General features: G+C 40.9%; 1 protein-coding gene across 1 annotated transcript; it reads left to right on the top strand.

Moving 5' to 3' along the window:
• The first annotated feature begins 785 nt into the window (after positions 1-785).
• LOC118994297 (olfactory receptor 7A10-like) lies at positions 786-1,646 on the top strand. Its single transcript, XM_037056933.1, has 2 exons — positions 786-1,137; positions 1,423-1,646. The coding sequence occupies exons 1-2, from the start codon at positions 786-788 to the stop codon at positions 1,644-1,646; spliced, it is 576 nt and encodes a 191-aa protein (XP_036912828.1).
• The last annotated feature ends 13,397 nt before the right edge of the window (positions 1,647-15,043 follow it).

The following is a 15,043-nucleotide window of genomic DNA, read 5'->3' as shown; positions in this document are numbered from 1 at the left end:
GACAGTGCCCAAAACATGGTCAGTACTCAATTTGTATTCCTGAAATACATGATATGTTTCTCATTAAAACTGTGAAATATTAGGCAGCATAAAGAAGGAAGGAGCACCTATCCTTCCCGACAGCATTGATGGAACTAGAGAGCATTATACTAAGTGAAATAAGCTAGGCAATGAAAGACAAATGCCATAATGTCTCACCTATAATTGGAGCCTAATCAATAAAACAAACAACCAAGCAAAATACAGCCAGAGACGTTGAAATAGAAAAACAAAGTGACAGTAACCAGAGAAGAGTGGGGAGATGGATAATAGGGGGAGGACCATCAAGGAGCATGTATGAAGGACACATGGACAAAGCCAAAGGGAATAGATTTGGAGATGGGAGGCAAAGAAGGGTGGGGCAGGGGGTCCATGGTGGGATGAAAATGGAGGCAACTGTACTTGAAGAACTATTTTTAAAAACTTAGTATTCCTGATACCTTAGGGGGAAAAGTAGGTTAGGACAAAAACTCCTACTCTGAGATGACACAGAAAACTCCTAAAGTACAACAGACATGTCCCAAAAGATGAAATGTATTTCTTAACTCCAAAATGTAAATACTAGCATCAAAGCTATTTGAGTAACACTGGGTTATATGAAAATTACTCCTGTTCTCTTTCTCCTTCTTGAAAGTCACCTCCACCTCATGGCAGCAGGGAACCGTACGAGAGTGTCAGAATTTCTTCTCCTGGGACTATCAGAGGCACCAGAACTACAGCCCATCCTATTTGGGCTGTTCCTCTCCATGTACTTGATCACTGTGTTGGGAAACCTGCTCATCATCCTGGCCATCAGCTCAGACTCCCGCCTACACACACCCATGTACTTCTTCCTCTCCAATCTGTCCTTAGTAGATATTGGTATCACCTCCACCACCATCCCAAAGATGCTGGTGAACATCCAGAAACAGAGCAAAGCCATCATCTATGCAGGATGCATCTTCCAAACATATTTTTTCATACTGTTTGGCATGTTGGATGACTTCATTATGGTAATAGCTTATGATAGGTTTGTGGCCATCTGTCACCCTCTGCATTACATGGTCATAATGAATCCCCGGCTCTGTGGACTGCTGGTTCTGGTGTTCTTTACCATGAGTGCCCTGGATTCTTTGCTACAATGCAAGATGATGTTGCAGTTCTCCTTTTGCACAGATGTGGAAAACCCCCACTTTTTCTATGAACTCAACCAGGTAACCCAACTTGCCTGTTCTGATACTTTTCTTAATACCAGGGTGATGTATTTTGTAACTGTGCTAATAGGTTGTGGTCCTCTGGCTGGGATCCTTTATTCTTACTCTAAGATAGTGTGTTCCATATGGGCAATCCCATCAGCTCAGGGAAAGTATAAAGCATTTTCCACCTGTGCATCTCACCTCTCAGTTGTCTCCTTATTTTATGGTACAATCTTAGGAGTGTATCTCAGCTCTGCTGGTACCCACAGCTCACAGTCCAATGCAACAGCCTCTGTGATGTACGCTGTGGTCACACCCATGCTGAACCCCTTCATCTACAGTTTCAGAAACAGAGACATAAAGGGGGCTCTCAAAAGATTCTTTGGGATGGCAGGTAAAATAGGGACCATCATCCTGAATCAGAAAGTATGACCTTGCTTTCTTGTCTCTAAGAGGAAAACCAGAACGGTTTTCTTAAATCAGATTTTGGTTTGAAAACTTGCTCTTTTATTTCTCTGTTGTCATTTCCATTTCTTTGAGTTCAACTTTTCTACACAATTTAAATTACCATTGTATTAAGCTTTATCCCAGACATTTTCTCCTTTTCTCCATATTCTAGGCTCAACATAGATATTTCTTCCACCTGGATCAGAACTCTTTGCAAATTACAGTTTATTTCACAGCAACATGGATCTCTTTAAGAGTCATATCTTCTGAAATGACATACATTGTTGTAAGTAAGTTGTTCTTGTTTTATAGATACAATGGTCATAAGTTGTATTACCATGTGAAATAATTTCACTTTGTTACTCAAACCATTTATGTACTTTCATTCCAGGAAGATCTGGAACCTCAGTTTTAACTTTTGTGTCCCTCATTCTTTGTACATCAGTACATTAGCATCTCTTCCTGAGGATAGAGATTTGATCATTGTTTCCTGTAAGTTCAGCCTGTTGACAGAGATGCTATAGGATAGGAAGGCCTGGGCACTGGTGATGGGCCCTGCTACTTATTCCTCAGACCACAGTCAATGTCGTGGCTGGACGACCCCTTGTGGTCCTTATTATAATTGCAACAACCATCAGGGAATTGTGAAAGCGAAAAGTTTATTTCTCAAGGATCCTAGACAGTCGGAGCATCTTCAGGGCCACAGAAGATCTCTCAATGGGGGGCAAGGAGGAGGAGGGAGAGACAGACAGACAGACAGGCAGACTGAGTTGGATGGGGAGGTTTGGGTGCTTGCCTAGCAGACTTATCACTCAGTGGGCAGTAGGATTATTTGACATAGATGCCTTCCAAACTGATGATTCATACATCAAAAGTGTAATGTCACTCTGTCTGATATGGCTTAATCGATTGAGCGCCGGCCTGTGAACCAAAGGATTGCCGGTTCAATTCTCAGTCATGGCACATGCCTGAGTTGTGGGCCACGTCCCCAGTAAGGGACATGCAAGAGGCAACCACACATCAATGTTTCTCTCCCTCTCTTTCTCCTCTTCCCCTGTGTCTAAAAATAAATAAGTTAAACTTTTTCTAAAGTGTAATGTCAAGCATGTACACTAGAAACATGTTATTGGGTTTTATGACCAATCTCTCAGCTTGTCTTATTAGGCTTTATGTCCAGAAAACCTACCATAGTATCTGGAAAAAACCTGACTATTTAAATTATAAAAATATGAAATCTGTCTAGAAGGTATTAAGCCATATAACATGAAAAATAGAGATATTTATTGAAGAAGATACAAAATACAAGAAACATTGTACTTAAGACAATGACACTTTAGTTCCCTTCAAGGTAGGCACCTTGGAACCTCTCACAGTTCTCCAAAGTATCATCAGCTGCCTTGTTGTATTTCCCTGAGTCTTGTCAGTGGTCTGAAACCTCTTTCTTTCAAAGGTGATTTGAGTTTTGGGAAAAGCCAGGAGTCACAGGGCACCAAATCTGGGTTGTAGGTTGGCTGAGTCACCTGGGTAGTTTGATATTTTGCCACAAAATTCTGCATGAGACATGATGCATGAGGGGGTGGGTGGTCATGATGAAGCTGCCAATCACCAGATGCCCACAGCTGCAGGCTTCTGAATCATCCAAATAGTTTGTTTCTATGGAGTAATGTTCAACCTTAGGGCAAATTTTGATGCAGATTCACTGCTCTACTATCTCAGTCATTTTGAAATCGACAGCCACACAGTACAAATGCTCACTCAATAGTGTCTACTGACCCACTGACTAGTACAAGGAAGCCGTTATTGTTCACACATGTGCATTCCAGTCCACTTCGTTGGCTGCCAGGTTACATCGATGTTGCACAAACCTTTCTCATTATATTAACAAGGCTGGATGTTTTCAGCATAGACCTTGTGTGTCTCCCAGTGGTTTCTATTTAAACGTGAGGCAGGATACAAAGGAGTTACAGAAAACCCAACAGGTGAAATGAAGAACTAGAAGCAGACATCCTTTCACCAGAGCCCACTTATACCCCCATTCTGTCATAATCAAAGAGAAATCATTTATGGCAGGGAAACCACTCTGGCAGGTGTGGAAGTCAATGACAAGAACTGACTAGAACCAGATCATTTCCAAGTGGAGGAATGATTGACTACATCCACCCCAAACCTCATTATACCATCATTATAATGAAAACTGACACCACGTGTAGAAGGGGAGCACATGAGGACAAAGGTCATGAAACTTCCAGAAGACCATTTTAGGAACAAGGCCCTCTCCCAAACAGAAGGCAGAGTCATAATTTGGCACTCCAAAGCTTGGAGAAACCCTCTCCCACCTTGGACACATATAAAGCCACAAGAACTAACAGACTGTGTGCATAAACTCACTCTCCTGTTAGCCCTCATCCACTCTGGTTCATACTTTTCTTTCCCAGGGGCCTCCTTGCCTGGATCTCTTTCTTTTTCTCCACATGAATAAAACCTGCTTTATTGTCATCCCAATTTGTCCTTGATATTTTTCCCAGGACAGTCAAGGTCCCAGAGGTTGCCTGACACACACATTTCCCCAATTGCACCTGGGCAGGTGAAGCCACTTGTGCAAAGGCAGTTCAGTAACAGATTCATACATAAGACAGACAGTGATAAAAAGACAATGAGGTGTATGTGACATTTTGAGCTAAAAGTGAGGTATGTTTTTACTCCATTTTAAGGTACCTGGAGCATCAGAGGGGAGAAAAGTCATTAGCAGGACAGTAGGATGAGCAGATGATCAGTATTTAGAGTTTGTCCAGTCCTATACTTTGATTGTAAAGAGCTAACTCTGCTGATAACTTTTATTCTGGGCAAGGCCCTGAATTTAAAATTGGTCTTATATTGTAGTGGTATTTATTTTTTATTGTTTTATGGTTATGCTTTTACAGTTATCCCAATTTTTCTCCTTCAGGCTCCACCACCTAGCCCTCCCTGCACTTCCATAGTCAATCCCCACATTGTTGTCCATTGGTCCTTTGCATGTATTCTCTGACTAATCTCCGCTCCTTCTTTCAAAGAATCCCCACCTCCCCTGTCCCACTTACTGCTGTCTGGTTATTCCATGATCCTATACCTCAGGCTATTTTTCTCATTAGTTTATTTTGTCCATGGCATTCCTCTTATAAGTGAGATCATATGCTATTTGTCTTTCACTGATTGGCTTATTTCACTTAGCATGACAGTCTCTAGTTCCATCCTTGTTGTGACAAAAGGTAGGAATTCCTTATTTTTTTTCTACTGTGTAGTATTTCATTGTGTAAATGTACCACAGGTTTTAATCCATTCAACTACTGATGGGCACTTAGGCTGTTTCCAGCACTTGCCTCTTGTAAATTATGCTGCTATGAACACAGGGGTACATAGATTCTTCAGGGGTACATAAATTGGTGCCTCAGGATATTGGTGCCATAGCATATAATCCCAGCAGGGGAATCACTGTGTGAAAAGGCAGTTCCATTTTTAATTTTTTGAGAAACTTCCACACTGTTTCCACAGTGGTCATACCAGTCTGCATTCTTACCACAGTGCACTGGGGTTTCCTTTCCTCCACATTTTTGCCAGCACATGCTGTTTGTTGCTTTATTGATGATAGGCATTTTGGAAGGTGTGAAGTCGTATGTCATAGTGGTTTTCATTTCCTTCTCTCTGATAGCTAGTGATGTTCAGCATTTTTTCATATGTCTCTAGGTCATCTGTATGTCCTCCTTGGAAAAGTGTCTATTCAGAACCTTTGCCCATTTTTTAATTGGATTGTTTGTTTTCCTGGTGTACAGTCATATGAGTTTTTTCATATATTTTGGAGATTAAAACCATGTCCAATGTATCATTGGCAAATATGTTCTCTCATATAGTTGGTTACTTTTTCATCTTGATGATGATTTCTTTAGCCACACAGTAGCTTTTTAATTTGATGTAGTCCCATTTGCTACTTTTTTCTCTATCTCCCTTGCCTTAGGTGATATATTCACTAAAATATCATTACATGAGATATCTGCAATTTTATTGCCTATGTTTTCCACTATGACTTTTATGGTATCTTGACTTACATTTAAGGCTTTTGCTGCTTTTTAGTTTACTCTGGTGTATCATGTAATATGGTGGTCTAAAAGTTTCATTTTTTGAAAGTACCATTCCAGTTTTCATGACACCACTTATTTAAGAGATTGTCTTTATGCCATTTTAGGTTTGTGCCCCCTTTGTCAAATATTAATTGACCATAAAGACATGGTTTTATTTCTGGGTTCTCTATACAGTTACGTTGATTTTTGTGACTGTTCTTATGCCAGTACCAGACTGTTTTGCTTACAGTAACCTTGTGGTATAGTTTTGTATCAGTTACTGTTCTCCCTCCAACTTTGTTCTTCTTTTTACTATAGCTGAGGCTTTATAGGGACTTTTTTTTCCATCCATATATATTTTTGGAATATTTGTTATAGTCTGTGAAATATACTATTGGTATTTTAATAAGATTTCCACTGAAGAAGAAGATGAGGAAGATGGTGACAGAGTAGGACAAAGGATTTCGCTTCACACACCGGAGAAAAACCAGGCTGCTCTGCAGAGGAGCACAGTGAACACCCAACAAGGACCCAGCATATGGGACGGCAGGACCCCAGAAAGTATAGCGGACACTGAATGACCAGAGGTTGAGGAGAGGAGACGGACCTCAGATCAACAAGGTATGAGGGAACAGCGCAGAGCCTGCAGGCCCTTCGCCGGGCAGCGCCAGGGCCCTGGCAGGGCCGCCTTGATCTCTGAGAGCCGAGGGAGGGCAACAATGACAACCCTATGAGAGAACTAGTCACCGGCATCCTCTCTAACCAGCAGGGTGCAGATTGGAAAACACCAGGAGACATTGGTCTGCCTGTAGTGGCAGAGAGAGGAGTGGGCATTGGGAAGCAAACTGGAGAGCTCTGATAACCCGTGGAGTCAGGCTGTGGTTGCCAGTTTGGGGACCTGAGGGGCACCGGTATTACCAGTAGCCTGAGCCGGAGCTCCCACAGTCTCGGGGAGCTGCGCGCTACCGACAGGGCCCCTGGAAGAGCACCAGTCACTAGCTCCCTCCCTACCCAGCCAGGCGCAGACTGAGAAGCACCAGGAGTCGGGTGTGGTTACCAACTTGGAGGTCTGGGAGTCCCGTGCATTCCTGGTGGTGCGCATTCCCAGTGGTGCGCTGTGGTTACCAACTTGGAGGTCTGGGAGTCCCGTGCATTCCTGGTGGTGCGCATTCCCAGTGGTGCGCATTCTCGATAGCGGGGGACTCCAGCTGGGGACTCTAGCCAGTGCTCACACAGCCTCGGGGAGCTGCGGGCTGCTGCCAGGGCCCCTGGAAGAGCACCAGTCACCAGCTCCATCCCTACCCAGCTGGGCTCAGACTGAGAAGCCCCAGGAGTCAGGCTGTGGCTGCCGGCTTGGAAGAATTGTGAGTTGCCCAGTGTGTGCAGCCACAGCACTGGGAAAGGTCCAAGCCCAAGCCTGCAAGACCAGGAAACCCTGGCTGGGAGTGCGTGCTGGGAAGCCTGGGGAAAAACCTGCTCTCAGCAGGGCACGGGAGAGCAGCGCCACTCTGGATCTTGGGAGGGCACTGGCAAGACCAGCTAAGTTCACCGAGATGAGAGAAAGGCCGCACTAATAGCCCCTCAGGCTGCTGCAGCTAGTGAGACCAGAAGAAAAGGTTTGACCAGCTAGAAACCAACAAGAGGAGTAGGTGGAAGTGGAGAACACCAAGATACCTGCAGAAGACTGCACCACTGAATCTCACAGGCATCTTATCACAGAAGTTCACACCATAAACCCAGGAACCGAGAACAGATCACTTTAAGAAGCTGAAGCCAACAAGAAGAGCAACACAAACAATGGGAAGACAAAGAAACAATACCCAAATGAAAGAAAAGGAGGAAGTCTCAGAAAGAACGTTAGATGAAATAGAGGCAAGCCAACTATCAGATATTGAATTCAAATCACTGATTATCAGGAAATTCAAAGAGCTTACAACGAGCTACCAGAAACTACAGGGGAGCTACAATGAACTCTCTGCAAACTACACCAACATGAAAAAGGTTACTAATAGAAACCATTAGTAAAGGCCAAGAGGAAATGAAGAATACAATTTCTGAACTGAAGAACACAGTAGAAGGTATGAAGAATAGAATCAATATGGCGGAAGATCGCATAAGTGAGATAGAAGACAGGATAGAAAGAATCTCCCAGACAGACCAAATAATGGAAAAGAGAATCAGAAAAAATGAGGAGAATTTAAGAGAAATACAAGACAACATGAAACGTAATAATATCCGAATAATAGGAATACCAGAAGGAGAGGAAGAAGAACAAGGGATAGAAAACCTACTTGAAAGAGTAATAACGGAAAATTTTCCTAAGTTGAGGAGAGAGAAAGTCACACGGATTCAGGAATCGCAGAGAGTCCCAATCAGGTGGAACCCAAAGAGGCCTACTGCAAGACACATCATCATTAAAATGGCAAACCTCCAAGACAAAGAGAAAATCCTAAAGGCAGCAAGGGAGAAAAAGGAAGTAACATACAAGGGGGTCCCAATAAGGTTGGCTACTGACTTCTCAATGGAAACATTCCAAGCAAGAAGAGAATGGCAAGAAATATTCCAAGTAATGAGAAACAGAGGCCTACAACCAAGGCTACTGTACCCAGCAAGGCTCTCAATCAAGATAGAAGGCCAAATAAAGAGCTTCCAAGACAAAAGAAGTCTAAAAGAATACGCCTCCACCAAACCAGCTCTACAAGAATTACTAAAAGGGCTGCTTTAGGAAAGGAAGGAAAAGAGAGAGATAGAGAGGAACACAGGTACACAAATGGCAATGAATAAGTACCTTTCAATAATAACCTTAAACGTAAATGGATTAAATGCACCAATTAAAAGACATAGAATAGCTGAATGGATAAGAAAGCATGACCCACACATATGCTGCCTACAAGAGACCCACCTCAGGTCAAAAGACCACCACAGACTAAAAGTGAAAGGATGGAAACAAATTTTCCAAGCAAATGGACAAGAAAAAAAAGCCGGGGTAGCAATTCTCATATCAGACAAAATAGACTTCAAAAAAAGGGCCATAAAGAGAGACCCAGAAGGTCACTTCATAATACTCAAGGGAAGAATCCACCAAGAAGACATTAACATCATAAATATATATGCACCCAACATAGGAGCACCCAAATATATAAGAAAAATCCTAGAAGACTTCAAGAAAGATATTGACAGCAACACAATTATAGTAGGGGATTTTAACACCCCACTGTCAAAAATGGACAGATCTTCCAAACAAAATATCAACAAAGATATAGCAGCATTAAACGACACTCTAGAAGAAATGGACTTGACTGATATATATAGAGCGCTTCATCCCAAAGAAGCTAAATACACATTCTTTTCAAATGCACATGGAACATTTTCAAAGATAGACCACATGATAGGACACAAAATGAGCCTCAACAAATTCAAGAAAATTGAAATCATACCAAGCATTTTCTCTGACCACAAGGGACTGAAATTAGAAACCAACCCCAAAGGAAAAAACCCAAAACACCCAAAATCATGGAGACTGAATGGTATGCTATTAAACAACGAATGGGTCAAGATTGAAATTAGGGAAGAAATCAAAAAGTTTCTGGAAACAAATGAAAATGAACTCACAACAACCCAAAACTTATGGGACACGGCCAAGGCAGTCCTGAGAGGGAAGTTCATAGCAATACAGGCTTACCTAAAGAAAATAGAAACATTTCAAACAAACAACCTAACCCGACGCCTGCAAGAACTCGAAGAACAACAACAAAGACAGCCCAGAGCAAGTACAAGGAAGGAAATAACCAAGATCAGAGCAGAATTAAATGACATAGAGACCAAAAGCACAATTATAAGGATCAATGAATCCAAGAGTTGGTTTTTTGAAAAGATAAACAAAATAGACAAGCCTTTAAGTAGGCTCATTAAGAAAAGAAGAGAGAGGACACAAATAAACACAATCAGAAATGAAAGAGGAGAGATTACAACTGATACCACAGAAATAGAAGGGATTGTAAGGAATTACTATGAAGAACTGTATGCCAAGAAATTTGAAAACCTAGGTGAAATGGACAAATTTCTAGAAAAATATAATCTTCCAAAACTCAATGAAGAAGAAGTAGAAAGCCTGAACAGACCAATAACAGCAAATGAAATTGAAGCAGTAATCAAAAAACTCCCATCACACAAAAGCCCCGGACCAGATGGTTTCACAGGAGAATTCTACAAAGCGTTTAAGGAAGAGCTAACCCCTATTCTTCACAGACTATTCCAAAAAATCCAAAATGATGGGAAACTCCCAAACTCTTTTTATGAAGCGAGCATTATCCTAATTCCAAAACCAGATAGAGACACAACAAAGAAAGAAAACTTTAGGCCAATATCACTGATGAACATAGATGCTAAAATCCTCAACAAAATATTGGCAAATCGCATCCAACAATACATCAAAAAGATCATACACCATGACCAAGTGGGATTCATCCCAGGGATGCAAGGATGGTTCAATATCCGCAAATCAGTAAATGTAATACACCACATAAACAAAAGCAAGGACAAAAACCACATGGTCATATCAATAGACGCGGAAAAAGCTTTTGATAAGGTACAACACCCATTTATGATAAAGGTACTCAGCAAAGTGGGAATAGAGGGAGCATTCCTCAATATAATAAAGGCCATATATGAAAGACCTACAGCCAACATCATACTGAATGGGCAAAAACTGAAAGCTTTTCCACTAAGATCAGGAACAAGACAAGGTTGTCCACTTTCACCACTTCTATTTAATATAGTATTGGAAGTTCTAGCCACAGCAATCAGACAAGAAAAGGAAATAAAAGGCATCCAAATCGGAAAGGAGGAAACAAAACTGTCACTGTTTGCAGATGACATGATAGTGTACATGGAAAATCCTATAGACTCTACCAAAAAACTGCTGGAACTAATAAATGAATTTGGCAAAACAGCGGGATACAAAGTCAATATCCAGAAATCAAAGGCATTTCTGTATACTAACAATGAATCAGCAGAAGCAGAAATCAAGAAAAAAATCCCATTCGATATAGCAAAAAGAAAAATAAAATATCTGGGAATAAATCTAACCAAGGAGGTTAAAGACCTGTATGCAGAAAATTACACAACACTGAAGACAGAAATCAAGGAAGACACAAACAAATGGAGACGTATACCGTGTTCATGGATTGGAAGAATTAACATCATCAAAATGTCCATACTACCCAAAGCAATTTACAGATTCAATGCAATACCTATTAAAGTACCAATGGCATATTTCACAGACATAGAACAAACACTTCAAAAATTTATATGGAACCATAAAAGACCCCGAATAGCAGCTGCAATGTTAAGAAAGAAGAACAAAGTAGGAGGGATCACAATACCTGATATCAAACTGTATTACAAGGCCACTGTAATCAAAACAGCCTGGTACTGGCATAAAAACAGGCACATAGACCAATGGAACAGAATAGAGAACCCAGAAATAAACCCAAATCTCTACAGTCAATTAATATTCGACAAAGGGGGCAGTATCATAAAATGGGGTAAAGATAGCCTCTTCAACAAATGGTGTTGGGAGAACTGGACAGCTACATGCAAAAAAATGAAACTCGAGCACCAACTTACATCATACACCAAAATAAATTCAAGGTGGATAAAAGACTTAAATATAAGCCATGACACCATTAAAGTCCTAGAGGAGAACATTGGCAGGAAAATCTCAGATATTTCACGCAGCAACATTTTTACTGATATGTCCCCTAGAGCAAGGACTATAAAGGAAAGAATAAACAAATGGGATCTCATCAAAATAAAAAGCTTCTGCGCAGCTAAAGAAAACAGCATTAAAATAAAAAGACAACCAACTGTATGGGAAAACATATTTGCCAATGATACCTCAGACAAAGGTTTAATCTCCAAAATATACAAAGAACTCACACAACTTAACTCTAAGAAGACAAGCAACCCAATCAAAAAATGGGCAGAGGACTTGAACAGACATTTCTCCAAGGAGGACATACAGAGGATCCAGAGACACATGAAGAGATGCTCAATATCGCTTGCTATCAGAGAGATGTAAATTAAACCACAATGAGATACCACTTTACACCAGTCAGAATGGCTATCATAATCAAAGCAATAAACAACAAATGTTGGAGAGGGTGTGGGGAAAATGGGACCCTAGTTCACTGTTGGTGGGATTGCAGACTGGTACAACCATTATGGAAAATAGTATAGAATTTTCTCAGAAAACTAAAATTGGACCTGCCTTTTGACCCAGCAATTCCACTGCTAGGATTGTATCCTAAGAACCCTAAAACACCAATCCCAATGAACATATGCACCCCAATGTTCATAGCAGCACAATTTACAATAGCCAAGATTTGGAAGCAACCTAGGTGCCCGTCAGTAAATGAATGGATCAAAAAACTATGGTACATATACACAATGGAATTTTATGCTGCAGAGAGAAAGAAGGAGCTCCTACCTTTTGTAACATTATGGATGGAACTGGAAAGCATTATGCTGAGTGAAATAAGCCATGTGTTGAAGGACAAATACTATACGATCTCACCTTTAACAGGAAGCTAAACAACAGAACAAAGAGGCAAGTAAGATATAACCAAAGACACTGAAATAGAGAACAGGTTGACAGTGACCAGAGGGGAGAGGGGAGGGAATTTCAGGGGAAATAGGGGTGGGATTTAGAGGAACATATATAAAGGATACATGGACAACAACTTAGAAGGGTGGAAATGGGAGGGAGGTGGGAGCACGGGGGTGGGATGCGATGGGAGTAATAGACAGAAAAGTGTACTTGAAAAAATAATTAAATTTAAAAAAATGAAAATAATGGGGAAAGAGCTTGAACAGACACTTCTCCAAGGAGGACATACAGAGGATCCAGAGACACATGAGAAGATGCTCGATATTGCTAGCTATCAGAGAGATGGAAATTAAAACCACAATGAGATACCACTTTACACCAGTCAGAATGGCTATCATAAACAAAGAAACAAACAACAAGTGCTGGAGAGGTTGTGGGGAAAAGGGGACCCTAGTTCACTCTTGGTGGGATTACAGACTGGTACAACCGCTGTTTAAAACAGTATGGAATTTTCTAGGAAAACCAAAAATGGACGTACCTTTTAACCCAGCAATTCCACTATTAGGAGTATATCCTAAGAACCGTGAAACACCAATCCAAAAGAACCTATGCACCCCGATGTTCATAGCAGCACAATTCACAATAGCCAAGAGTTAGAAGCAACCTAGATGTCCACCAGTAAATGACTGGATCAAAAAGGTATGGTACATTTACACAGTGGAATTATATGCTGCAGAAAGGAAGAAGGAACTCCTACCCTTTGCAACATCATGGGATGGAACTGGAAAGCTTTATGCTGAGCAAAATAAGCCAAGTGGTGAAAGACAAGTACCATATGATATCACCGTTAGCAGGAATCTAAACAACAAAACAAACAAGCAAGCAAAATATGACCAATGACACTCAAATATGGAACAGGCTGACAGGGTCCAGAGGGGAGAGGGGAGAGAATCATAGGGGAAAAGGGGGTGGACTCACATGAACAAGTATGAAAGACACATGGACAATAACTAAGGTGGGGGGCGGAAATGGGAGGGAGGTGGGGAGCACTGGGGGGGGCAGGGCTGGGAATATAAAACAGAAAAATGTACTTTAACAAGAATTAAATAAAAATTAAAATTAAAAAAATAAAAATAAAACCACAATGAACTAACAAAAAAAGATTTCCATTGAATCCATACATTGTTTTGGGTAGTATGAATATTGTAATGATATTAATGTTTCTAATCCGTGAATACAGCATATGCTTCCATTTATTTGTATCTTGCTCAATTTCTTTCTTCAATGTGCTATAGATTTCCAAGTACAGGTTTTTTACCTCCTTGATTAATTTTATTTCTAGGTACTTTTTATTTTGTTGTTGAAAAAACTCAGTAAAGGTGAGTTTTTTTTCGTTGTCTCTCCTCCTGATAGTTCATAGCCATGTGCAAAATACCATCGATTTCTGCATATTGGCTTTGTATCACACTACTTGCTGAATTCACTTATTAGGTCAAGTAGTTTTTTCATGGAGCCTATAGGGTCTCCTTTTTTAATTTGTAAAAGTGAGGTAACTGTTCAAGTACAGTTGTCTGCATTCCCCCACCACTCCCCCTGACCCCAGCCATCCCCACCTCTCTCCTCTGATTCCACTCTGCCTTGGATTTGTCCATGAGTCCTTTATAGTTGTTCCTGAAAACCCTTTCCTCCTTCCCCCCCACCATTACCCCTACCCACCTCCCCTCTGCTTACTGTCAAATTGTTCTTAATTGCAATGTCTCTGGTTATACTTTTCTTGCTTATCTGTTTTGTTGATTAGGTTCCACTTAAAGGTGAAATCATATGATATTTGTAGTTTACTGCCTGACTTATTTGACTTAGCATAATGCTCTCCAGTTCTATCCATGCTGTCACAAGGATAGGAGCTCCTTCTTTCTTTCTGCTGTGTAGTACAGGATTTTCTAAGTGCACCATCATGACATCTGTGAATAATGACACTTTTAGCTTTTATTTCCAATTTGGATGCTTTTTATTTCTTCCCCTTGCCTGATCACTGTCTCTAGTACTTGCAGTAGTCTGCTGAATAATAGTGGTGAAAGCAGACCCCCTTGTCTTGATCCTGATCTTAAGGGAAACACTTGCAGTTTCTGTCCATTGAGTATGATACTGGTAGTTCGTTTTTTGTATATGGCCTTTTTCATACTCGAATACACTCCCTTTATTCTCACATTGCCGAGTGTTTTTGTATAAATGGGTGCTAGATAATATCATATGCTTTTGTTGCATCTACTGACATGATCATGTGATTTTAGTCTTGCACTTTCTTTATATGATGTATAATGTCCAAATTTAACATTTTTGGACTTCCAGCCAAGATAGAGGTGTAGATAGATATACTGTACCTCCTTACACAACCAAAAGAAGGACAACAACAAATTAAAAAACAAAAACCGAACAGAACTGCCAGAAAATCAAACTGCATAGAAGTCCAACAACAAGGAGTTAAAGAAAAAAACATTCATCCAGACTGGTGGTAGAGGTGGAGATAAGCAGCCAGGGCAGAGAAGTCTCAAGGCAAGGTGGTGGCTAGAGGACCAGGATGGGCAAGGTGGCAGCTGGCCGACAGGGCAGTCTCATGTTTGCATGCAGATAAACCTGGAGGAACAATGGGGAGTGAGACAGACCAAGCAACCCAGGCTTCC

Source organism: Sturnira hondurensis, unplaced genomic scaffold (assembly GCF_014824575.4).
Source record: "Sturnira hondurensis isolate 20B ecotype Veracruz unplaced genomic scaffold, ASM1482457v3 Scaffold0000880, whole genome shotgun sequence".
Lineage (NCBI taxonomy): Eukaryota > Metazoa > Chordata > Mammalia > Chiroptera > Phyllostomidae > Sturnira > Sturnira hondurensis.
This window is presented reverse-complemented; position numbering and strand designations above follow the sequence as displayed.

What these genes read in the sequence shown, in the direction of transcription:
- LOC118994297 (XM_037056933.1), top strand. Translation starts at nt 786, where the DNA reads ATGTACTTGATCACTGTGTTGGGAAACCTGCTCATCATCCTGGCCATC. An exon ending in TCTGGTGTTCTTTACCATGA is followed by an intron (nt 1,138 to 1,422) that starts GTGCCCTGGATT and finishes CTCACCTCTCAG; the next exon opens with TTGTCTCCTTATTTTATGGT.